General features: G+C 52.9%; 8 protein-coding genes and 1 non-coding gene across 9 annotated transcripts; 3 read left to right on the top strand and 6 right to left on the bottom strand.

Annotated features, from left to right (window-relative positions):
• Positions 1–558: 558 nt before the first annotated feature.
• Positions 559–2,090, bottom strand: LAESUDRAFT_759278 (RNI-like protein; the record flags this gene model as incomplete). The annotated part of the gene is made up of 3 exons (XM_040912579.1): positions 559–720; positions 832–1,118; positions 1,175–2,090. 3 exons carry the CDS (start codon positions 2,088–2,090, stop codon positions 559–561), a joined length of 1,365 nt encoding a protein of 454 aa, XP_040764177.1.
• A 505-nt stretch (positions 2,091–2,595) lies between these two features.
• LAESUDRAFT_628514 (uncharacterized protein) lies at positions 2,596–2,901 on the top strand (the record flags this gene model as incomplete). Its single annotated transcript, XM_040903363.1, has 2 exons — positions 2,596–2,777; positions 2,829–2,901. Coding segments are annotated over 2 exons (255 nt in total), but the record flags the coding sequence as incomplete, so codon positions are not given.
• Positions 2,902–3,808: 907 nt separating this feature from the next.
• LAESUDRAFT_725871 (composite domain of metallo-dependent hydrolase) lies at positions 3,809–7,486 on the top strand. Its single transcript, XM_040908907.1, has 14 exons — positions 3,809–4,333; positions 4,395–4,592; positions 4,650–4,788; positions 4,842–5,058; positions 5,114–5,161; positions 5,223–5,305; positions 5,352–5,475; positions 5,531–5,594; positions 5,645–6,341; positions 6,392–6,686; positions 6,739–6,889; positions 6,940–7,009; positions 7,065–7,188; positions 7,242–7,486. The coding sequence occupies exons 1-14, from the start codon at positions 3,847–3,849 to the stop codon at positions 7,437–7,439; spliced, it is 2,895 nt and encodes a 964-aa protein (XP_040764175.1). The 5' UTR covers positions 3,809–3,846; the 3' UTR covers positions 7,440–7,486.
• A 150-nt stretch (positions 7,487–7,636) lies between these two features.
• On the bottom strand, positions 7,637–7,731 carry LAESUDRAFT_t48. The gene has a single exon. It is a non-coding gene; the product is annotated as a tRNA-His (tRNA).
• A 329-nt stretch (positions 7,732–8,060) lies between these two features.
• Positions 8,061–8,994, top strand: LAESUDRAFT_653343 (uncharacterized protein; the record flags this gene model as incomplete). The annotated part of the gene is made up of 5 exons (XM_040904411.1): positions 8,061–8,273; positions 8,331–8,363; positions 8,423–8,512; positions 8,576–8,676; positions 8,730–8,994. Coding segments are annotated over 5 exons (702 nt in total), but the record flags the coding sequence as incomplete, so codon positions are not given.
• Positions 8,995–9,766: 772 nt separating this feature from the next.
• Positions 9,767–12,305, bottom strand: LAESUDRAFT_759275 (uncharacterized protein; the record flags this gene model as incomplete). The annotated part of the gene is made up of 5 exons (XM_040912578.1): positions 9,767–10,093; positions 10,154–10,203; positions 10,268–10,388; positions 10,439–10,712; positions 10,768–12,305. The coding sequence occupies 5 exons, from the start codon at positions 12,303–12,305 to the stop codon at positions 9,767–9,769; spliced, it is 2,310 nt and encodes a 769-aa protein (XP_040764173.1).
• A 278-nt stretch (positions 12,306–12,583) lies between these two features.
• Positions 12,584–14,241, bottom strand: LAESUDRAFT_177654 (uncharacterized protein). The gene is made up of 5 exons (XM_040901461.1): positions 13,756–14,241; positions 13,569–13,705; positions 13,372–13,510; positions 12,987–13,313; positions 12,584–12,937 (listed from the first exon to the last, which is right to left on the bottom strand). Exons 1-5 carry the CDS (start codon positions 13,927–13,929, stop codon positions 12,863–12,865), a joined length of 852 nt encoding a protein of 283 aa, XP_040764172.1. The 5' UTR covers positions 13,930–14,241; the 3' UTR covers positions 12,584–12,862.
• Positions 14,242–16,649: 2,408 nt separating this feature from the next.
• LAESUDRAFT_177470 (uncharacterized protein) lies at positions 16,650–19,438 on the bottom strand. The gene is made up of 5 exons (XM_040901460.1): positions 19,103–19,438; positions 19,018–19,041; positions 18,166–18,951; positions 16,855–18,099; positions 16,650–16,799 (listed from the first exon to the last, which is right to left on the bottom strand). The coding sequence occupies exons 1-5, from the start codon at positions 19,325–19,327 to the stop codon at positions 16,734–16,736; spliced, it is 2,346 nt and encodes a 781-aa protein (XP_040764171.1). The 5' UTR covers positions 19,328–19,438; the 3' UTR covers positions 16,650–16,733.
• A 600-nt stretch (positions 19,439–20,038) lies between these two features.
• Positions 20,039–21,692, bottom strand: LAESUDRAFT_736858 (retinal short-chain dehydrogenase reductase; the record flags this gene model as incomplete). The annotated part of the gene is made up of 10 exons (XM_040910727.1): positions 20,039–20,134; positions 20,195–20,520; positions 20,576–20,621; positions 20,673–20,757; positions 20,819–20,904; positions 20,958–21,034; positions 21,102–21,197; positions 21,255–21,356; positions 21,430–21,540; positions 21,593–21,692. 10 exons carry the CDS (start codon positions 21,690–21,692, stop codon positions 20,039–20,041), a joined length of 1,125 nt encoding a protein of 374 aa, XP_040764170.1.
• Between the last annotated feature and the right edge of the window lie 231 nt (positions 21,693–21,923).

The following is a 21,923-nucleotide window of genomic DNA, read 5'->3' as shown; positions in this document are numbered from 1 at the left end:
TGGATGAATGCAGATGAGGGAAGGCGCAGGCGCATGTTGTGGAGCAGAGGTGTGAGAAGTGTGAAGGTCGTTTGGAGTCTGAGAAGAAAGTATATTGTATTGAGGAATCGTGTGGTATGAAGCTGGTTGTAAGGTATCACGATGAACAGTGACGGTGTGTCTCCTAGAAGCTTGATTATAGATGTGAAAGAAAGTACAGAGTACGAACCTGGTCATGAGGATACCATCGACTGTATCGTATCGGTCTCACGGCTGCGGTGGCATTTCTACGTGACTGGTTGTAAAAAGCCCAATGTCTTCCGTCGTTCCCTTCCCGTCCAGAAGCCAGAAGCACATCCCATCAAGCCCGGCAGTGACCATCGGCAAACTGGCCAGCTCGTCTTCCCAGCCGAGAGTATCAGTATATGCATTGCTGAGTGTGCGGTGAGCGAGTTGTGCTAGATAACCGCGCTGCTGTCGGGCAGGATAGGCGGTGATCCGGGGGCAGCGCCATGGACCAGCGTAATCACCTCGTCGCCAAACGCCAGCGCATCCACATTCATCACTCTGCATGTTCAGCTAGTACAGATCGAGGCTGTCATCTGCCCGCGGCACGAATATGACGTTCTTCTCTTCCGCTGCTCGGCGCCGCGCCTGCTCCTTGTCGAGAAACTTCGCCAGAGCCTGGATGTTGTCGCCCAAAAAGACTCGGTAGACGCCCTGCTTCGACCTGCTATAGTCCTATATAGATAATGAACATTCAGCAGCGCATACAGCATGCCATCAGACAGCATGGAGGAAGCGTGTGCTTTTGAGTGACATGACGTCTCCGTGATTCGCGAACGTACTCACCCTCGGAGGGCGCTCCGAGAAGCGCTCCACGCCGACGCGCTTCAGTGCCGGTACGCTAGATGCGCTCAGATGCTCGAGCTTGGTCAGCTTCTGGAGCACGACATGTATCGCATCCAGCGATAAGTTCCTGCAGTGCGAGAGATGCAGGCGCTCGAGCGACGGTGCGTGCTCCGCAAGGAAGAGCAACGCGTTATCCGTGAGATGCGAGAGGCCCGCGATCGACAACCGCTGTAGAAGCGGTAAGGTCACAAGCTCCAGCACTGCGAGATCCGTCAGAAGCGGGTTGACTGTGGCGACAAGGCATCAATCAAATTATGCGTAAGAAACTCGGGAGTCCACTTACAGCTTGCGTCCACGGATTTGAGCTTGGTGCATGCGCGCACGATACCCACGATGCCACGGTCCGTGAGCCGATCCACGCGTGCCATTGCGAGCACGGTCAGGCGCGAACCGAGGGTCGCGACGGCCTCGGCGGCGGCGTCGGTGAGCGCCGTGCAGTCAGACAGGTTGATGTCCCGGATGCGCGGCGCGTGCGCGACAATTCCAGCGATTGCGGCGTCTGTTAGCCGCGCACAGTGACTCACGTCGAGCACACGAAGATTTGACAGCTTGTGTGCAGAGGAGAACAGCAGAGGGGGCATGTTCTCCGGCCATGCAGGCTGTTTTATGCTGTTGGAAGAAGGGATGTTGTTGCTTGTGCGGGAGGGGGTCTGCGCGGAGGCAGGTGTCCCGCTTATGGCGATGGAGGAGCGGGATGATGACGGGAAAGCCTTGTCTGTGAGGTAAATGCATCCGGCAAGCTTTAGGCGCTGCAGCTTCATCGAGAATGTCCAGATGTCTCGGATGGACGCCGGGGTGAGCAGAGGTAGATCAGAGAGTTCGAGTTCAAGTAAGTTGACGAGACACCGTGCCAGCGTGGACACTGACGAGTCTGTCAGCATCTTGATCCCGTTCAGCCTGACGACCTCCAGATCTGTCGCGACCGACACTAGCTCCCCAATGGAGAGATCCGTCACCTGTGTACAGCCGGAGAGGTCGAGTTCACGTAGCAGTGGAGCTGTGTGGGCGAGTATGATTACGGTGCGATCGGTGAGGTCGGGTACGCCTGAAAGACTGACGAATTCAAGGTTGGGGCAGTATGGAAGGATGTGGGCGAGATCGTCGTCGATGATTTCGTGGTCTTCGTCAGAGCGCAGCTCGAGCTTCGTGATCTCATAGCAGGAGTCCTCGGTGAGAGGGAGGCGGTTCACGAAGTGCATTGTACACCCTTTGGGCACGGATAGTCAGAAGATGATAGTTAGTGGCCTTGAGCGCATATCTACCTTATGGGCGTATGACGAATTTGTGGGCCGTGGCCGACAATGCGGAACAACCGCATCATATACGGTGGCATGTTCGTCCGTTCCGTCTGGGTTCTATCGGAAGGAACTTTCGATATGATGCATCCGTGCTTCTTACACGTCTATTGATTGCGTAGCCAGGCTATGATGAGCGCACGAGAACGTGCTGGACCGCCCGACGCACCCATAACCCGTAGTCATGAGAACGCTAAGGACCTCCCAGAACTCCAGCTGAGCACAGCGACGCGCGGTCAGGAAGTCTAGGAAGTAAGAGGCCTCTAAATCCTGTTCTGACGATCATGGATGAGCGAAGACAAGGCCGAGAGGCGTGACGGCGGTGGCCACGCGGGCACGCAGCGATCGTTTTGCCATCATCCATGTCTGTTCTCTGCTGCCTATAACGATGAGCAATCTCTCGTCCTCGTCTTCCGTGACGGTCACTCCCTCGAACGTCAACCTCAGCGACCCCTACCCTGGACCGCAGCCTCCGCCAGCGGAAGAAAAGTCTAGTCGCATACCAGTGACGCCTGCTGTCCTGCGCTCAATCTTCGCCTCCTCGAGGACAACTCATGAAGAGCGCTCCCTTTCGCGCGTGGCATTCTTCAGGTAAGGAGTGGTTGGGTGCTCGTTCAAGATCCGGTTTTTGAGTTGTAACAGGTTCACGGGTTTCTTGCTCAGCTGCGTGCTAATAAGTTTGGCTGCTGCTCGTGGTCGCGGGATCACAAAATCAGTGCCGCACCTCTAGGCATGGGCGTTGTGTGGAACTAGCGATGGGGCAGGCACTGCGTTGTTTGGGGGCTCGGATATGCGAAATGTCTGACATTTCTCGCGGTTGCATGTTAGGCAGGGATGTCCTGGGGCCACTTATTACAGCAGTGAGCCACCTTGACTTATAACTCTATATATCTACACTAGCTGCATGGACTTTGTAGCATCGTACGTTCCGTTCCTATGAGAGATATTTCCCGAGAATTTCTTTTCCTCGCAAGTCTGGCAAGGATTGCCTCCGTAGATCTAGCCTTTGAGTCGGTCCTGAAGGTCTGAAGGCGATCGGCTCGGGCTTATGGCAAGTTGGATCACGAAGCTTTATAATTCGCTAGTTTATAGCTCACGCAGTATGCGAATTCACGGCGAGCGAAGGTGATATCTGGATTGTGTTATGAGCATCGGGCAGACTGGAACGTAATTATCCTGTCGTCTTCGTGACCGGGCCACAGCAGCCACAGACGCGTTTGATGCGCGTTATACGCGGACACATTCTTCGCCTTGCTCCTCAACAAATGATCAGACAAGAAATGCTGTAAATTTGTGTGATTGGATGAGGAAGAGTAAATCATGCATACGACTTATGCATGATGCGAATATTTCTGTTCCCAACAGCGGAGTCAAAGCCTCACGGTCGAGATACTCTGTATGTCTACGCATCGACTCGGACCACATGCGGTGATCGTCAAAGCATTCGGGATTGTTTCCGCTGGCGACGAATCATCCAGTCAAGCAAGTTCAGGGAATTTCTGTGCATTAGGGAGACAGCGCAGCAATGCGTAGGAACGGAAAATATGATTGGCCTCGTGTACGCCGCGTATTGCTGGCGGCGTTCTTCCAGCGCCGGCGTGCCTGCATGCATATAATAGTAACTCGCCAACGTTCTCGGCTCTAACCGTCTGCGACCACCATGGTCAGCAAGATGCATCCTCCAGACCTGCCGATGTCTATAGCGGCGGAAAAGACAGCGCCGCGCCCTCGCTCGCACAGACTACTGTATGCGCTGTGCGCCTTAATCGTGACCGTGGCACTCCTCGCGGCCGACGCGTACATTCAAACTGCCAGCAGTGCCGACGCCTCTCGTGTTCATCACGTCCCTTTTAATGCTGCGCAGATCCTAAGCCAGTGTGCTGCTTTGCGACAAACGCCTGGGCCCCCGGAGGGCTTCCTCGAGAGGGATAGTTCAGACAGATTCGAGCCCGGAACCAAACCCACGCTCATCAAAAACGCTGCGATATGGACTGGAGCAAGAAACGGCGCCGAAATCGTGTATGGAGACATATACATTGACAAGGGCGTTGTGAAGCGCATTGGGTATATCCCTGACAGCGTGTACGCGAAAGCCGACGACGTGCAGGTCGTTGACGCGCAGGGCTCATGGGTGACACCTGGCTTAGGTATGTACTATTCGCTCGCTGTTGCAGCTTGTGTTGTCTGACAGTGGATTGACACTTTCAGTCGACCTCCATTCGCATGTTGGGTTGTTCAGTATACCATTTATGAGGGGAGCCTATGACGTTAACTCAGCGCATGGTCCCGTCGTGCCGTGGCTGCGAAGTATCGACGCGTTCGATACTCACGATGAGGCGTTCAAGCTGGCGATAGCAGGAGGAGTGACGTCCGTGCAGGTTCTTCCCGGAAGTGGCAATGCCATTGGTGAGTCTCTCCCGCGAATCCTCAAAGCAAATGTAGACAATATCCCTTCGATTCCAGGTGGACAAGCATTCATGTTCAAATTGCGTAAAACCCTCGACAAATCCCCCTCGTCTATGATTCTTGAACCACCGCACAACCTCGGCATCAACAACAGCGAGCCTGAGTCATCAGAGCCATTGCGCTGGCGACACATGAAGTGCGCTCCAGTCAGCACCATATATCACGTATTGATACTCATGTCTCGTTCAGGCAGGCCTGTGGTGAGAATCTCATACGGTATGGTAACCGCATGGACACCGCCTGGTCCTTCCGTTCCGCATACAATGAGGCACGAAAAATTAAGGTCACTCAGGATATGTTTTGCGCAAAGGCAGAGGCAGGTTTGTGGGATGAAATCAAGGGCCAGGAGTACCCAGAGAACCTTCAGTGGGAGATGTTGGTGGATGTACTGAGGGGTCGCGTCAAGGTCGGTCAAAGCGGTAGGCAGCACAGCTGAGACATAGCCGCTCACTCGTCCGCAGATTTCAAACCATTGTTATGAGGAGGTGGATCTTGATGACATTGTACGGGTGCGTATCGCCGTTCGCCTTGTCTGATTGAAGTCAATGAGTAGCTCATAGACTTGTTCAGCTTACAAACGAGTTTCAATTCCCGATTGCTTCCTTCCACCATGCCTCGGAGGCTTGGCTTGTGCCGGATGTCCTGAAGCGAACGTAAGAACGTTGCATTCTTTCCTTTATCATACTCAGCCTCTATTAGATGGGGAGGAACGCCTGCAGTTTCTGTGTTTGCCACGAGTGCTAGATATAAGCGCGAGGCATACAGATCATCACCATTTGCGGCGCGCGTGCTCGCTGATAACGGCATTCCTGTAGTCATGAAGGTGACTTCCAGTTCGTCAGGCGTTCTGGCGAGAATATTGATGATAGTGTCGTCAGTCTGATCACCCAATACTGAACAGTCGTTATCTCCTCTATGAGGCCCAGCAAGCTCATTACTACGGTGCGGTCTTTGCCACAGTCCTCGTTATTACTCCACTGACTCCGTGCCAGGCCTCTCCCCGAACGTAGCGCTTGCGTCCGTAACCGTCACACCTGCCACTGCCGCAGGAATGGAGCATCGTATCGGGATCTTGCATGAAGGTGCCGATGCCGACGTTGTGCTGTGGGACTCGCATCCTCTCCAGCTTGGTGCCACCCCGCGCAAGGTCTGGATTGACGGGATCTTGCAGGTGGGCTTCGAAGAGGAAAACATCATCATCGGCAAAGACAAGGACACGCCGGAATTCCGTGAGCTTCCCCAGGTCCCCAACTGGGATAAGGAACGCGAAGAAGCGATAAAATGGGAGGGGCTTCCGCCGCTCATGCCCGTGAGGGAAAAAGGACGGGTAGCTTTCCGGAATGTGAGAGAAATTTGGAAGCGCGATGAGGACCATGGCATCAAGCCGTTGACCAACGAGGAGGAGCTGGTCGACGTTGTGGTAGATCGTGGGCAAGTGACATGTGTTGGCAAACACTGCTTGGGCGGCATCAATGCGAAATATGTGATTGATCTGCAAGGGGGCTCCATTTCGCCAAGCTTCATGTCATTTGGCTCGACGCTGGGTGTTGAAGAGATCTCCGCTGAGCCGTCTACGGGTGATGGCGCCTTATACAATCCCCTTCTGAGTGACCTGCCTGAGATCCTGGGTGACCGTGGAGGACTGGTTCGGGCTGCTGATGCGTTGCAGTTCGGGACAAGAAATGCTCTGTGAGTTGCGGTACAACAGGAACCCTGAAATATGAGCTCACTCTGTTTAGGATTGCCCACCGTGCTGGTGTCACCTACGCAACGACACTCCCTGGTTCGACTGGATTTTCTTCAATCATCGCTGGGCTGTCTGTTACATACCGCACTGGCGCGTCACATGCTCTGGAACGCGGAGCCATAGTCAAGGAAGTGACCGCTCTGCACGTCGTAATCGAGCGGTCGGCGCCATTCTCCAGTGGAGGCGCGGTGAGCGTCAGCACGCAGATTGCTACCTTGAGGCGGCTCCTGCAGAATGGAGAGCCGGAGGGCACTGAGACAGGATACTGGTTTAGGCAGGCTGCCAAGGTCGGTGGCTGGTCGCGATGGCTGATATTACAAGGCTGAATGTGCCGAGTAGGGATCTATTCCACTGGTCGTTGAAGTCAGCAGTGCCGACATCATGGCCACGTTGCTGAAGCTTAAGGAGGACATCCATCAGGACCGAGGCTCCGTCATAAAAATGGTGTTCTTCCGCGCAACGGAGGCACACCTCATCGCCAACGAGATCGGTGAGATGACTCTTAGCGCTTTTGTTCAGAATGCTGATTTTTGTATGTAGCCAAGGCCAAAGTGGGTGTAATTCTGGAACCAGCGAGACCATTCCCTCAAACTTGGGATGAACGCCGAATGTAAGCATGCTGGTTGAGAGTCCACTGTGCTTCTGACCATCCGCGATTGCGACAGCTTGGCTGGTCCCCCTCTCACAAACGATACCGCACTGATAACTCTCACGCGGGCGGGGGTGATCGTAGGCGTCGGTGTCCGCGAACCTTGGGAACCTGCCAATACTCGCTTTGACATTGCATGGGTACGGCAGATGTTGAAGTTCATTATTCGCATGCTGACCAACGTCTGTGTTAGGCTGCACTGGAGACGAATGGCCGCATGACTCCACGGCAAGCGCATGCCCTCGCGTCCACGAACCTGGAGGCCATTCTCGGTGTCGATGGCTGGTTGGACGGGGAACTAGTCGCATATACCGGAGGTAGCGCATTGGAATTCACGAGCAAACCTGTCGCAGTAATATCCGCAGGAAGACGCCTTGTCGACGTGTTGTAAGGAATGTCCCACGAGATCGTGTTGTATGCTCTATATACGGGTCTGGACTCGGAATGAGGACCTTCATTTGACATTTTGGAAGACAGACGTTTTTGAATGAACTCGTCAAATTTCAAGCGCAGCCTCACGACTTAATATTCAATCTTATTACAAAGCTTTCAAAATATGGGGAACCAACAAACAAAGGAGCAAAAATTTGTTCCCAGGGGGATTCGAGCCCCCGTCCCCACGGTTTTGTTCCAGCTAATGCTGAAGCCACAACGTGATGATCTGACCACTAATCGATGGGAACCTTGAAATATTTCCCTCCTTGTTATATATAAGCAGATTAATCTTCGCCTATACCAACGTTGAGTCCCACGGTGCACCGCACTTGATCTTTTAGGAATCAAGTTCAATTGTTGCAGCTTGACTCATTCACAAACGGCTGTCATGGCTCCGCAAACAAGGTCACGAACCGTAGTAAATGATGCTCCAGTAGTAGATCAATGTAGGAATCTCTCTGAGGAGCCGTCTGACGCATCTGGGATTGAAGTGAGTCTCCCGGCATGAGAGCCCGGGCTATGATCTGAGAGTTGCTGGCGTCTTAGATCATTCACTGCAATTCTATCATAGGTGCACCTGTCTAAGGCGCTGAAAGGCGCGCGAAACTTGCAAAAGGAAATAGCATCCTTGCGGCGGCGCAATGCTGGGTTGGAGAAGACGCTGGAGAGCATTGAGCAAGCAGAGGATGCATCTGTTCAACCCAAGAGAGGGAAGAAAGGTGGGCCTACTGTGGCCAGATTGCAAGTAGAGGTTGGGAGGCTCAACGAACGCGTGCGGATGCTGCAGAAGGTATGTATACCCTCCATTCATAATCAGAGAAAACACGTCCTCACTCAATGCCTGTAGGAGAAGCAAAGAGATAGGAGGAAGATTGAGAAGGTGCTACCTTTTGTATACTGTCATATATTCTTTGCCCGTCTCATCGTGAATTTGAATAGCTGCGTATCAGGGAGGCGCAAGCAGACGCTACCGAACTCCAAGATGATGCCGAGTTTGAGGTGGGCGATTCCGCCTATCGCATGAGAAAGGTGTGCACACAGTGTATCTCGATCGTCTCGTCCTGTTCTAGTTGCTCATGGAATTGTCCGCAGCTTTTGCGGCATTTCCACGATATCATGGTTTCTAGCTCAATTGAAGAGAACGAAGAATGTCCCATTTGCCTGGAGAAGCTTACAATACAACAGTGCTCAAGGTACAGTTTGCGATTTTTCTGATGATAGTGTATTTACCCGTATATGTTGATAGCCTGGCCTGCGAACATACAATATGCAATGAATGTGTCTCTCGTATTTCAACAGCGTCAGAAGTCGTCACATGTCCGCAGTGTCGAGCACCCTGTCCCCGAAACGAGATTGAGGTTCTTCAATATACCGCCTCTGAACAATGGGATGCGTTGCTCGAAGTCGCAAAGGCATGGGCAAAGATGGATCGTCGCAGAGAGGCAGACACAAGCGAGGAAGAAGCTGAGGAGGAATTCATTGACGATGGGCAACCGGATGATGAAGGGTGAGGTGTTTGTGCGCATGCATCAAAGCATCGCTAACATGCCATCGCTCAGATCAACTACCGCTGATACGAACCCCATTGCGACGTCACCCGAGCCGGATCCAGAGCCAGAGCCTAAGCCTGAAGAGGCTGTTGTGGAGGATGGACTCGAAGGTGCAAACTCCCCTGCGACTCCAAACAAGAAACGACGCATAGCATACTCGCCTGAGTCTTCGCCGTTGTCGGAAGAGTAAGTTCGCTATGCATTGTGCCTCAGAATTCATATACCTGATGCCGTGCAGGAATGATCCTGTACCTGTGCAAGCTCCCCCTCCAGAGACCACCGCGAAGACCACAGAAGGAGAATCCTCGTAAGCCCTGATAACTGTCGGCGGTGCTGGTCGATTTGACATTCTGTAGCTTCGCGCTTTCTTCTGCTCCCGAAGAGATTGCCGGTCCATCACGTCTCGCGACGCCCCCTCCAAGCACGCCACCAAACGACGCATCAATCTCGGAAGCCACTAGTCCTTCTTATGCGCAATCCCCTGTATCGGAGAAGCGCAAGAAACTGGCTGCTCTTGCTGAAGCACGAAAGCGCAAACGACGGATCTAACACACTGTGACGTCGACTCGAACTGCATCCTGGATAGTATTGTAAACGTTACCTGTAACATTAGCAAGTCAGTTGAATCGAACTAGCCATTGTCTTTGTCATCCACAAGAGCTCTGAAGTGTTGTGCGGTCGTCTGACTGTCCAACTACGTGAGCGGGCAAATGTCCCGCCGAGGCAATGCCACTCAGCTCGGCCCTCCTGCCCTCGCCATCTTCTTATCATGCCCTCTCTTCCTGTTATGGTTCGCCCGACTCGCCTTATTCTTGTCCTTCCATGCCCGTTCCCCTGCGGAAGCGCCACCGCCATCGCCTCCGCCGCCAGCTTCACCACCACCGCTACCCCTGCCTCTGCCCCTGCCTCTGCCTCTGCCGCGGCCCCCTCTGCCTCTTGCGCCACCACCGCGGCCGCGACCATCGCCTCGCGGTTGGGAAGGGCCGACAGCTGGCGGGAGAGGTGTGCCAGGTTTATTGCCGCGAAATTCGTGCTTTGCCAGCACCTTGTCCTTGTTAGGCTGACGATGGAGTTAGCGACGTCCACTCCTAAACAGGTGAGGCTAACAAACGACACATACATTCCTCTCAAGCATGATTTTCCAACCCTCGATTTGTTCGTCTGACCAGCCTGCAGAGATGCGTTAGTGAAGAGTGTTATGGCAGATAGAGAAAACGTGAGGGAGAGCATTTACCTGTCTGTGCCCTAAGATCAGCCCGCGCCTTGCTTCTACGCGTCTGCCCATCCCTCTCGAACTGCTTCGGGTCCTGCAAGTACGCCAGCTCCAAGATCGTTTCCGGCTTCCTCGGGGTGCTCTACGACAAAAGCTCATCATCATGCGCATACACGCAGGTCAAACACATACCTCTCCACCGATCCCCTCTGCTCTATCCTCCCCGTCTGTATCAGGCCCTTCCAGTTCGCTCTCGTCGCCATCGCGAACCTTGATCCCGCCCGCGTCCAGCTCGTCGAGCTCTTCTTCATACGCGATGTCCCTTGCCCTTCCCTTGCCTTTTGCTGTACTGTCGTACTCTTCCTCTTCCGACTCGTCCTCCAAGATCTCTTCCGCGCGCCGCAGGATATCTGCTTTCATCTCCTCGATATATGCGCGGTCTTGCAGGAAAGCCGATGCATCCTCGCTGGAAGGGCATCAGATTAACTCACACATAGAGGAATGAAGATGGCAGCGCGCACCTCTTCTTCCCTTTACTGACATTCTTCAACTCCATCTTTTCCTCGTCAAACACATTTTTCCTTTCCTTCGTATATATATACTCCTCCTTTGTCTCCCTTCCTTCTCTCGTGTCCGCTCCGCCCCCGCTCGCCGTGCGCATCGTCTCCTCCACTTCCTGCACCGCCGGCGCCGTATCCTCCAGCAGCGCGCCGATCAAGCGCTCTGCATTTCCGTGGTATGGATAGTCCGCATGTGCCAGCAGGAAACGCACGTAGTCCTGCGGCAGGTCCGGCAGGATGTCGAGCACTTGCGAGACGGCAGCGTCAATTGCGATGTCCTCTTGCAAGCTGATTTTCGCTTCGATCGCCCTACTCTTGCCCTTTACGTCGGTGGACGGTCCGCCGGGAACTCGTCCCCGGCTATTTATTCCAGGAGCTGCACCGGATGATCGCAGAAGGAGTTTTAATGCACCGGGGCCTGCAGCGTGAGCTCCGTTCTGAGCGTCTCCATCCAGCGAACGAAGCGATGATTCCAATTGATCAGCATGCGCATCCTCTGCATGACTGAATACCTCTGAGAGCATGCGCGAGAGATTGTATGCATGCTCGTAATCCGCAAGAAGCGGACGGTTCAGGAAAGGCGTCGGGGTCGTGCTCTGGTTGTCGCCCGTATCCCGAGAGGATGCGGACATCTCGATGAGAGCGAATATCACCTCGAACGCCGGCTCGCGCTGCGCAGCGAGGGCAGGCTCGACGAGTAGTGCAGCAGTGATTTCATCAAGGAGAGCACGCATAAGGACGTGGAAGGTGTCGATGAACGCTACTTTGCTTTCAAGGAAGATCCGCTCCCACTGGTCGAGCGACGCGCCTTGGGAGTCGGCTGAGAGGAGACGGAGACCGCCATAAGACTGGGCGAGGGACGCAAGACCGTTGTCGTAGGCGCGGGCGAGAGCGAGCATGAACGACTTGCTGCGAGCGAAGATGCGGATCACGTCTGTTGGAGCAGGGCGGACGAAGCAAAGAAGGATGTACGATGTCTTACGCAGTCCGTAGAGGCCCTGAGAGGGCGTAGATAGCAGGGCGGTGAACGCGCTCACGGCTTCATCTTGCACTTGCGACAATAACGTCGGGTTGCGAGAGAACGCAGAAGAGAGCAGTCCGCGGAGACGAGAAACGTTGGTGGAAGCATATGCAATGCTTAGATCGAGCAGAGTCTGCAGCTCAAGCGAGTCGGTCTTCGCAAGCCGCTCGGCCAGGCGGAACGCTCGCCGGCGAATGATGCGCTCGACCGGCGAGAGGTTGGAGAATAAAGTGGATCGTCCTGCCTCATGCTCGTCCGCCCAAATGATATGCTGCAGCACAGATTGAACTGTGTCGCTTGCGAACGAAGAGAGAAATACGTGAGTAGTTTTGATGTCGCATTGAGAGTCTGGAAGAGCAAGGGTCTGGGCGAGAGAACGAGAGATGGTGTCGTTCAGAGTTGCTTGCTGGGAGGGAGGGAGCAGTGCGCGAGCCTTGTTGGACGGATAAGGCGGAAGAGGGGGCACTGCGATGGCCATAGCTGCATTGTCAGACGCTCAAGCTCAAAGCGAGACTTTGACTCTTGAACGAATCTCGGATGAGTTATGATCGTCGATCGAGGTCAACCGGCCACGCGCGCGTGATCGCGTCTTCAGGCTAAGTCCTTTTTGATGCGGGAGGCTTGTCAAAAGGGCGAGTTTTTCGAGCTGATACTAATGGGCAGGGTTTCGAGCTGAGACACATTAGTATCAGAGACTGGCTTTTGGGACTTTGTACTCGTGTGTATTATTCAGTCCTAGAATTCCGTTTAGTACAAAATGCTCAGAATCCTTATATATACAGCAAGTCTCGGCATAGAGTGACAGTCACTTATAGGAAAAGGCTATCGTTTCTTACGACACCTACGGATGACACTAGCTCAACTTGATAAAAGACAATCAAGTGCAAAACAGTAGGTTTGAAGTATCGAAGTCCACATCAATGTCATGAAAGAAGGTATCGGCGGCCAAACCATATCATTCGAAGGCACATTGCACGAGAATAATATGCATCATCATGTGATGGCGTGAACCTGATAGACTCGATAGTGGTGAGATCATATAGGAGCCCGTGCTTGCTGTGTCGCAGGGGTGAGTATTTGTATTCGTCTCCAAATGACCGTGCAGGTTGCCTTCAAGAAGATTAGTACGCGATTAGAGCATCAAACGTAAGCGGTTCACCATGAATGCAGGCTGCATTGTGAGAAATCTGCCGTCAGCGTGCTCCTGACGTTCAGCCTGCAGCATGTTCAGCATGGGTTCTTGAGTCGTTGATATATTTTCAAGAGCTTGGTTTTGAGAACGAACAAAGAATTCTGTTTGATGTTCCAGCTGTTCGCGCACGCCATCGATCCGATTCAGTAGCTCGCCGGAAACAACTTCCTGAGCCTCTAGCTTCTGTAAAATACTCCTCAGCTCAGAATCCCGTTGTTCCAATGTTTGAAGGATGGTTTTCAGACGTTTATCCTCATCGATCAGCCTCTGCTGGATGCGGAACAAAACAGTTGCCTGGTTCATTGTAGGACTTCAGTAAGATCCACTCGGAGTGAAGAAATGGCATATGCACATCAAAGGTCCTCCAGGCATAGTCGATTGTGTCCAAGCAGCGATCGAGAATACCTGAGATGCTCTTATGTCGAAGGAACTTCCTTGTTCGTGTGTGCTTTTGGAGCTGCAGTATTTCATCATACGTCTTTTGCAAGGTACTGTCAGTATGCAGTAAGCGGTATGATCGTCCTCCCTATGATAAGTTTCTCCACTTGCCATAGCATATTCTTCAGTTCCTCATTGAAATCTTCGTTCTCGAGCCCTGAGTATCCCGAAATGCGGGACATATGCTCGATGAACGCCAACAGCCGTTCGAGCAACCGTTCGACGCGATCCTCGTTGCTCCGAACAACCTGAGGTAGTACGTTAACACAGTATTCGACCAGACCAGACATCCACTCACCTGGACTGTTCTGACCACAGCATTCGCAACCGACAATATGGGGACGATGGGAAAGGCTACACTGGAGGCGGACATAGTCTCTTGCAAACAACTCAGTGCAAACTGGAGAAAAGCAAGTGCATCGGTTAGTTTGTCGTTAGCGTTGGTCATCTGCGACGATAGTGTCAAGTTCATTCGAGGACCACATGAAAGCCTGTCGAGATCACTATATATATGGTCGAGGGATGCCTTTGCGGCAGTGCATTATGGCCAAAGAATTCGAATCCATTATTGAGATGCTCTCCGGTAGGCGCAATGTTGGAGTTCACTCTCGATGGATATCCAGCTGCACTAGGAAAGCCAATTCGGCTGCGCAATACCGCATTCGTTCCACAGAGGGAGTTAGGGCTATTAGGATTCTCGCCGTCAATGTCATTGCTCGCTCGTTCGATGGCCAGCCCTGTGTCAGAATGTTCGAGACGCGACTCAGACTTAGCTTCTCCCGCGGGCAGGCGAGACAATTCCTTTAGCGTTCCGGGAAAAACTACCCCGGGGGTTTTGTACACGTTTTAAACTGTAGGCGCCGCATAGGCGACAGTTTTGTACATTTTTTTGCATGTTTTAAACTAGTTTTGAACATCATTACATAATATATCATTACATAATGTATCATTACATTCGGAGGCCTGCACAACTGACGAAAAGTATGGTAAACGAACTTTTTGATGCCTTTCTTACTTACTATACTAGAGGTACAGATCGACACTTAGTACGCGCGGCGCGCATCGACTTCGGACTTAGCCGGCCGTGCGCCACCGCTTAGTAGCAGACTCTTGAGGAGTTCACGTTCGCACTCATATCGCGCCCGTGAACTCCAGGTACATTCTATATATCTTGTAGTATATTTGGTACTCACCAATATATATGTTCGCACTCATATCGTGCCCATGAACTCCAGCGCACATCCGCTTATTGCTTGTCGCCTCGTCCCCTTCGTCCATAAGCGACCTCATCTGTTGTTAACAACACGCTGGATACTGCTAGCGAGAGGAGGGATAATCTTGGATCCCAATCGCGAGGTTGTACTTGGCTTTGCAAGAAGAGGTCTGTCAGATAGAAAGTCACACAGTTTGAGGTATGGCAAACCTGCATGGAAATTTGCCTCCAGTGCATCCATCGTCAAGTCTGCACCCTCAGCCACATCCTCATCTGAGTCGACCTCATCAGTCCAAGCATTGGCTGTATATTTTAGGGGCTGCCGCACTCAGTGTTGGAAGCCATGACTGCACAGTGTTGATGGCTCATTTATGTCTCACCATCCAAGAATTGGAATCTCTATACCATATTTGAGCGATCTCGGGCCAAAAGTGTCCGCTCGCTCGCAGCCACCTCTGATAAGCACTTGGATGGGAGTTTTAATACACCGTTTTTTTGGGGTCGAGTTTTGAACACGTTTAATACATAGTTTAAAACATGTATAAAACCCTTGTTGTACAAAACTACCTAGTTTTCTCCGGAACAGTAAATTCCTTCAACCTCCGCGGGCTCCAGATATCTTGTCTGACCGCAGACTCCGCGGTGCTGCCCAGCACGCGTCCCGAGACATACAAGATATCCTAAGTAGAATCAGGGACTGGACTTTCAGAAGCTTGGAGTTAGTCGGAAATATGACAGGCACATCGGATATCCATACGGAACTTGATATGAAATTCTAAACGTTGACTTGAGGTACCCAGGCCTTGTGATCTCTTAAAGATCCCTCTTTCCTACGTTGCAGGGCCCGTAACTTGGTATGTAATCGTCAGCAGTCGCGACCAGCCGCCATTATGTTGAGTTTCAATCTGAGTCTTGATCATTTTCTCACATGGTAAATGATCGGATGAGCGAACAGCGCTTTCCCTTTTGAAAACTCTACTGTCTCAAAGGTCCTCATAGGCATTTTGGTCGGCAAACGGGAGTTCAAATGTTCAACGTTCAACGTTCAACGTTGACCCACCGGGGATTGTCTGCCTTCACGGTCAGATCCGAAGCCTGGCGACGGCTTATCTAAAGGACTACATTGTAGCCTTCTGGTCTTCCCGTGGGCAGACGAGACAATTCCTTAATCGTCCGCAGGTTCTCCGGATATCTAGCCTATGAGTCTCCCGTGGGGCAGACTGGTGAATTTCCGAACGTGCGCAGACTCCGGATATCCTTGTCGGACGTCTGCTTTCAATAGGAGGGTTGTCAGAGGTGAGCCAGATATCAGTCTACTCACGGGTATGCACATCCTCATGGCCAGATGAAGATATCCTGGTCACTCTCTCGTTCAGAGAGTAAGCACCCGCCAGGTGTGAACGCAGGATCTGAGATCTAAACCATAGAATTTGCGATATCTCGCTCCTAATTCTCCGTACTAGCCGTGTTAAGAAGTTGCATTTTCAATGGCTACATTCAAGCGACTGTCACTTTGAACGTTTGGGCTTGAACTCTTACATTGTGTGTAAAGAGTTAAACAAGGGTAACTGCAAGAACGAGGGTTTCCCGGAGTGCGTACAATGTGGTTATACTGTAAATACTGTGGGACTAAGTATCTCACAGGGCGGTCCAGCCGTCCTGATTCCTTATGCGCCGACCATCGCTCGTCGACTCACAGTTCCGGGGATCTCCCGTTCCACTGAAACGCGAAAATGTATCCGCACTGTACAGATTACGCAACCCACCATCGCCATGGAATTCCTCAGACGGGCGGGAAGAGGCTGCCGGATCTCGCTTTGACCACGCAAACAACAAGGCATCTTCCTCCGCGCCTGCCTTCCGGATAGTATCCTGATGATGACTGCGACCACCATCCCCGAAGACCCGGCTAGTACTAGCAGAGTACGGCATATGCCTCACCGGCGTAGCCGCCTCTCGTTCTTCGAATCGAACAGTCTTGGACGAAGATGGCGTACCGCGGAGCCTGCTCTGCGGATATGCGCTAGGTGGATAGTTGCGCGGTCTATCCCAGTCAGCAGGGTTCACTTTGTCTCGGAGGGATGCAAAGCTCGACGCGCGGTTGATGCTCGGTTCGCGCCTCCCCGTCTGTAAGCCCTGCTCGTCTCTTAACCAAGTTGCCAATCTTGAGACTCGCTGTTCCATGTCATTGTCTAGCGAAGTCGTCCAGGACGTCGATATTCCCGACGGCAAAACACCTTGCGGAGCCTCTGCACTAGGCTCTCCCCCGGCTAGGATAGGCGGCAAGCTAGGGCCAAAAGACGTCATCCCACTTTGTCCGAGAGAAGACCATGGATCCCTCGCAGGCCCTTCGAACTCTTCATCAGGAGATACAAAGCTAGCGGTTCCAGAAGCTTTGTGTGGAGAAGAGGATAAGCGCGAACGCCACTGAGAGGAACCACTGTTGTCCTGCCGACTCCGATAGCGCCCACCCATATCCTTCGTAACGTCCCATCTGGTGTTACTAGAGCGACGCATCGTACCTTCGCTCTGAGACGCAGGGGCAGCTGCAAATACTTCTTCCGTAGCATAGCTTCCAATCCGAGATAGCAAGCTGCCGCCGACAGGAGTTAATTGCTCGACGGCCTTCAAGTTGGTACGCTTGACTTGAGATGGTGTGAGTCCGGCGGCAAGCAACGCTGCACTGTTGGCACCGGAAACGCGAGTAGGCGACAGCCTCTGCAGGAGCGGCACATCATTCGCAGCAGTAAGGAGATCAGCAGGTTGTAGCGCAAGTTCCGGAGCGAGCGCTGCCAATCTCGCTCTTGTCGGCCCAACGCTCGACGAGCGCGACGATATTCCGCTGCTAGAGGGCGCACCAGAGAAGTTGTGTCTATCAAATGTCGCTCTGATGTTGCTCCCTACCGCCTGCTCTATCGTATGCAGCTCATTCAGCTTCTGCATAATCTTCGCCATGCCATCCTGATCGTTCGATGAGCGCTGTCTACCCGCCTGATTCTGCGGCCTCATAGCTGCAATCAGATCCTCGACATGCTCCTGTCCGGTGCTGTATGTGGCCCAGTCTGGAGTTGACGTACGACCGCGCTCTGGACTGACGTTGTTGCTGCTCATGCCTTGTTGTCGTCCTCTGCGTCCTTTGCCCTTCCCTTTCCCCTTGCGACGCCCGTAGGATGCCGACTCGGGGCGAGATGGTGAGCGGGGCTGAGCCTGATCGTCGTTTGGAGCCAAAGCCCAGTTAGGCCGCTCAGTTGTATGCGTAGGACCTCTCGCTCGTCCACGGCTTTCATCCTCCAGGCGATCTGGCGATGTAGAATGCGAGTTAGTGGAGGCATCACGACCGGTCTTGATGGCATCGCTCTCGTCACTGTGAGTCGTGGACAAGGGGAGCTTAAGGATTTGATCTGCTATCTCAGGGTACTTCATGGCAAGCTGTAGAGCGTTATGTCAATGCCGCATGTCGTGGAAGAACATTATGCCCTGCAAGATCATACTCACATTCGTTGCCTCTGCGTATGTCGACGGGAGCGGTAGACCCAGCGGCTCAATAGTGTGTTCTTCGACCCGAAGAAAAAAATGGTTTTCTGTTGTAGGAAGGACAGGCGTTGGCTCAGAATCCACCTCGCCACCTTGATCACCTGGCATGACAGCTGGTGGCAGGTGAGATATCCGAGAACCATCTTGGCGAGCGGGAAGGACAGGTTCAGGGGGTTTATCGGAGGATTTCACCTCGTCAAGAGAATGAGGATAGGAAGATCCGAAAGAAGCAAGGGAGAGATCGCGCTTATATTGAGGTTGTCCGCTGGGGGTTATGATAGAATGGATGACATCTGGAGCCTGCGCATCCGTCGCGTCTGGGGACGCCTTCGCGCCTTCATAAGAAACGGCGGCCTCGTCACCTCCAGCATTCGCTTGGATTTCTGTTGCAACGTCAACAGAATCCGCAGTATCCGCTTCCGATGGCGACGTAGGACGGGTAGCTGGCACATCGTGAACTAAATGCGCCTTGGTATCCTCCATAGCGAGTGGTACCGTGAACCCGTTGAACGCAGGTTCCTTGACTGACCCATGTCCGATAGTGACAATATCGCTAGCGACACTACTGTTCTCATGGTCTGAGGCTCGAAGTGCCTCGATATGCGCGGAAACATCACTATGAGACTGTTCAACGATCGGATCCAGCTTGACGTAGCCAGCGTTTGGTACACTATCCTGCGGGAGACCGATTTGTGATAGTTCGTCAGGTACGCTGTTCTCGCATGCATCCTCGATCACCTGAGCTGGCTATATGCGCGAAAGTAAGATGTGAGCAGGCCATAGGTTATGAAGCCAGTTGGTGACAACACTCACAGCGCTAGCTATGCCTTTGGGATCCTGTCGAATAACATCTTCATTAATAAACAGTTACAGTGTGCCGAAGACGAGAGGAACCTACGTTCACTTCAGTTACCGCCGACTGATTCTGCATCGCAACGACCCGCGTGCTCCTCTGCAAGACATTCGAGCTCTCCGGACGGTCAGGCGATGATATCCTCGATTGGACCGTCGACGTGCGATCCCGCGACCTCGAGCGTGATGAGGACCGCTTGTGGAACAGAGCTTGCGGCTTCCTGAATACATTGCTCATAGCCTCGGAGATGAAATGAGATGCGGGTGCCATAGTCGCGGCGCAGCGCAGTGTGAAGAGATGGTGGGAGGAGAAGAGAAGAGTGTGGTTCGTTTTGAACTGAAGGGCAAAGAGAACTAATGTTCGTATTCTGACGGGTGGCGGCGTGTGCCGTAGTGGCCGATGTCGATCGGCAGCGACCAGCCGACGTTAGGACGATGCCCGCCCTCTGCCATTGTACGTGTGTCGCCGCATCCTTGTTTAATCGGACATATGAATGGCGAGTGGAGAAAATGCAAAACAGCTGATTCTTGTGTTTTGTGTGTAATCCTGGTCAGCGAGGAATAAGACAATCCGTAGAGCTGCTGTTCTCACAAAATGGTGTCTGGCTTGTTTCATCAGCGATACCACGGAAAAAAAAGAACGATCAGATGTCAAGCAACGTTAGTAGATCCTAGTGAGAAACGCAAGAGACACAGCCAGCACCCGAAGCACAATCCACGTCACCTGCCTTATTGGGTTTCTATCGACTTCGCCCATTCCCGAAGCGCCCGAATCTTTGCACTCCCAAAATCATTCGAACAATTTGCATGTGCACGTTGAGGGGAGTTTGCGCACCCACTCAGTACTCTGTTCGAGAACAGACCCTATACGTTCAGCACGAATTTTTTTATTACTCAACCACATCCGGGAGCAACCCAAGTACCAGAAGCAAATAAATCAAGAGCGGAGCACGCGCGCCTCTCATTAAATGCAATCAGAGAATCAGTCCTTCTCTGATTTGCTAGGCGCAGGACCCTCCTCCGGGCGACGTCCAGTCACTTTGATAAAGCCATCCATGGCATAGTCGCATCCCGAAAGCTTCAGAACCCACCACCGCCTCAGCTATCAATAGCATCGCGCTGAGATCAGAGCACTCACCCATTGACCAAAGTCGCGAACGAAGCTGGGGCACAAGGTCAAGTACGGCACGAAGTTCGCGTAGAACGGCATGAGGATCTCTTGCGAGTGCTGATCATCCAGCGCGGCGATCACCGCCTTGGCCACCGCGACGGGAGGCAAGCTCGGGACGAGGAAACGGTACCACCACGCGGTGGGCAGACGGACCTTGGAGAAGAGCGGCGTGAGGACGTGTCCGGGCATGACGAGCGTCGTCCGGATTCCGGGCGTCTTGTATTTGTGGTCCAGCTCGTAGCGCAGAGACTCATGAAGAGAGATGAGGGCGGCCTTGGAGGCGTTGTAGTCAGCTGTGGGGAGCGAGAGTCAGCTTCAGGGACGTTTTATAATGATGACGCCGCGTACTCATCCGTGCCATACCAACCATGCCTGCGACGGACGACATCGTGACCTGAGACATGCGTGTAAACATTACCGTCGCCGTTACCACATGACGTCTTACAATGTGACCGGTCTTGCGCTCAATCATTCCAGGAAGGAATGCCTTCAGCGTCCAGAAGTGAGCAAGGGTGTTCACGGAGAATGTCCTGATAATTGGAGATTCAGGACGACTACTAATAGTTTGGAAGTACATGTGAGTTTACGTACTGCTGGATGTCCTCGGGAGTGAGATCTAGCAGCAGCTTTCCCTGAACGACGCCTGCGTTGTTGATAAGGATTGTCGGGTGGCCAATCTGCATGAGTTAGATAAAGAACGCAGACGTAGTCTCAATGAATTCAGACTCACGTCCTCAATGATCTTCTTCGAGACAGCCTCTACCTCCTCCCATTTTGAGACGTCGCACTTGTAATAGTTGATGTTGTCTAATCCAGCAACATGTTTAGCTCAGATGCACGCTTTGTCGTTCTCTGAGATAGGCAAGAAACGCACAGTTCTCCGTGACGATAGGGTTGACATCCAACACAACAACAGTAACATTGCGCACAGCACAAGTATTCGCGATGAGTTCTCCCATGCCAGATGCACCTGCGTAAAGTTGTCATGCTCGACGACATCCGCAGTAACAATACTCAGCGCGCGCACCTCCGGTGATGACGACGATCTGCTCTCCCCAGTCCAACGGCGCAGGCGCATATAGTAGGCTGCCCTGATTCCTGTACAGTCGAGAGCACCACTTGAAGAACCCTGATCATCGGCGAGTCAGACGGTTCCTGCCTACCCGCAGTGTCATTACGGACACATCAGGCATGGAACTCACAGAACGCGGACACTGCCATCACGTATATTGCAGAGCTGAGCAACACAGGATGGTACCATGGCATGCCCTGGAAGTAGTAGAACACCGGGATGAAGAACGTGAAAAACGGGCCTGCGCAGCAACTCAGTGGACTGGACCACGGTGACCTCTGAGGCTCACTGACTCAGAATTGTGTGCATGACGACCTTAACAATGAGGTCGATGTCAAAGTTGTCGAAGATTGGCGAGGCATCTCCGGGGGCTTCGCGTGCGTCCATGTCCATCGTGATGCTTCAGCTGTGTGGCCAGAAATGCGCAGCTTTTTGGTGCAACGAGCGGTATGGGAGTGCAGGATCAACCTGCAACGAAGAAAGAAAGAGAACTGGCGAGAGAGATGGAAGAAAGAGAACAAGGTCGAGCTGGCAGATGGTCAACCCTGCCGGCTTGATGAAGGAGGAGAAAGGGCCACGTCCAACAGTCTCACGTCGCGTAGGTGACAGTTATTGGCAGCAGGG

Source organism: Laetiporus sulphureus (genome assembly GCF_001632365.1).
Source record: "Laetiporus sulphureus 93-53 unplaced genomic scaffold LAESUscaffold_20, whole genome shotgun sequence".
In the NCBI taxonomy this organism is placed as follows: domain Eukaryota; kingdom Fungi; phylum Basidiomycota; class Agaricomycetes; order Polyporales; family Laetiporaceae; genus Laetiporus; species Laetiporus sulphureus.
Note: the sequence above shows the minus strand (reverse complement) of the source record. Positions and strands in the feature narration are given on the sequence as shown.

What these genes read in the sequence shown, in the direction of transcription:
- LAESUDRAFT_177470 (XM_040901460.1), bottom strand. Translation starts at nt 19,327, where the DNA reads ATGGCACCCGCATCTCATTTCATCTCCGAGGCTATGAGCAATGTATTC. An exon ending in CGGCGGTAACTGAAGTGAAC is followed by an intron (nt 19,042 to 19,102) that starts GTAGGTTCCTCT and finishes GTTATTCGACAG; the next exon opens with GATCCCAAAGGCATAGCTAG. An exon ending in CGACTTCGCTAGACAATGAC is followed by an intron (nt 16,800 to 16,854) that starts ATGGAACAGCGA and finishes AGCAGGGCTTAC; the next exon opens with AGACGGGGAGGCGCGAACCG.
- LAESUDRAFT_725871 (XM_040908907.1), top strand. Translation starts at nt 3,847, where the DNA reads ATGGTCAGCAAGATGCATCCTCCAGACCTGCCGATGTCTATAGCGGCG. An exon ending in ATCTTGATGACATTGTACGG is followed by an intron (nt 5,162 to 5,222) that starts GTGCGTATCGCC and finishes AGACTTGTTCAG; the next exon opens with CTTACAAACGAGTTTCAATT. An exon ending in CCGGATGTCCTGAAGCGAAC is followed by an intron (nt 5,306 to 5,351) that starts GTAAGAACGTTG and finishes AGCCTCTATTAG; the next exon opens with ATGGGGAGGAACGCCTGCAG.
- LAESUDRAFT_177654 (XM_040901461.1), bottom strand. Translation starts at nt 13,929, where the DNA reads ATGAACTTGACACTATCGTCGCAGATGACCAACGCTAACGACAAACTA. An exon ending in CTGTGGTCAGAACAGTCCAG is followed by an intron (nt 13,706 to 13,755) that starts GTGAGTGGATGT and finishes GTACTACCTCAG; the next exon opens with GTTGTTCGGAGCAACGAGGA. An exon ending in ATGCCTGGAGGACCTTTGAT is followed by an intron (nt 13,314 to 13,371) that starts GTGCATATGCCA and finishes ACAATGAACCAG; the next exon opens with GCAACTGTTTTGTTCCGCAT.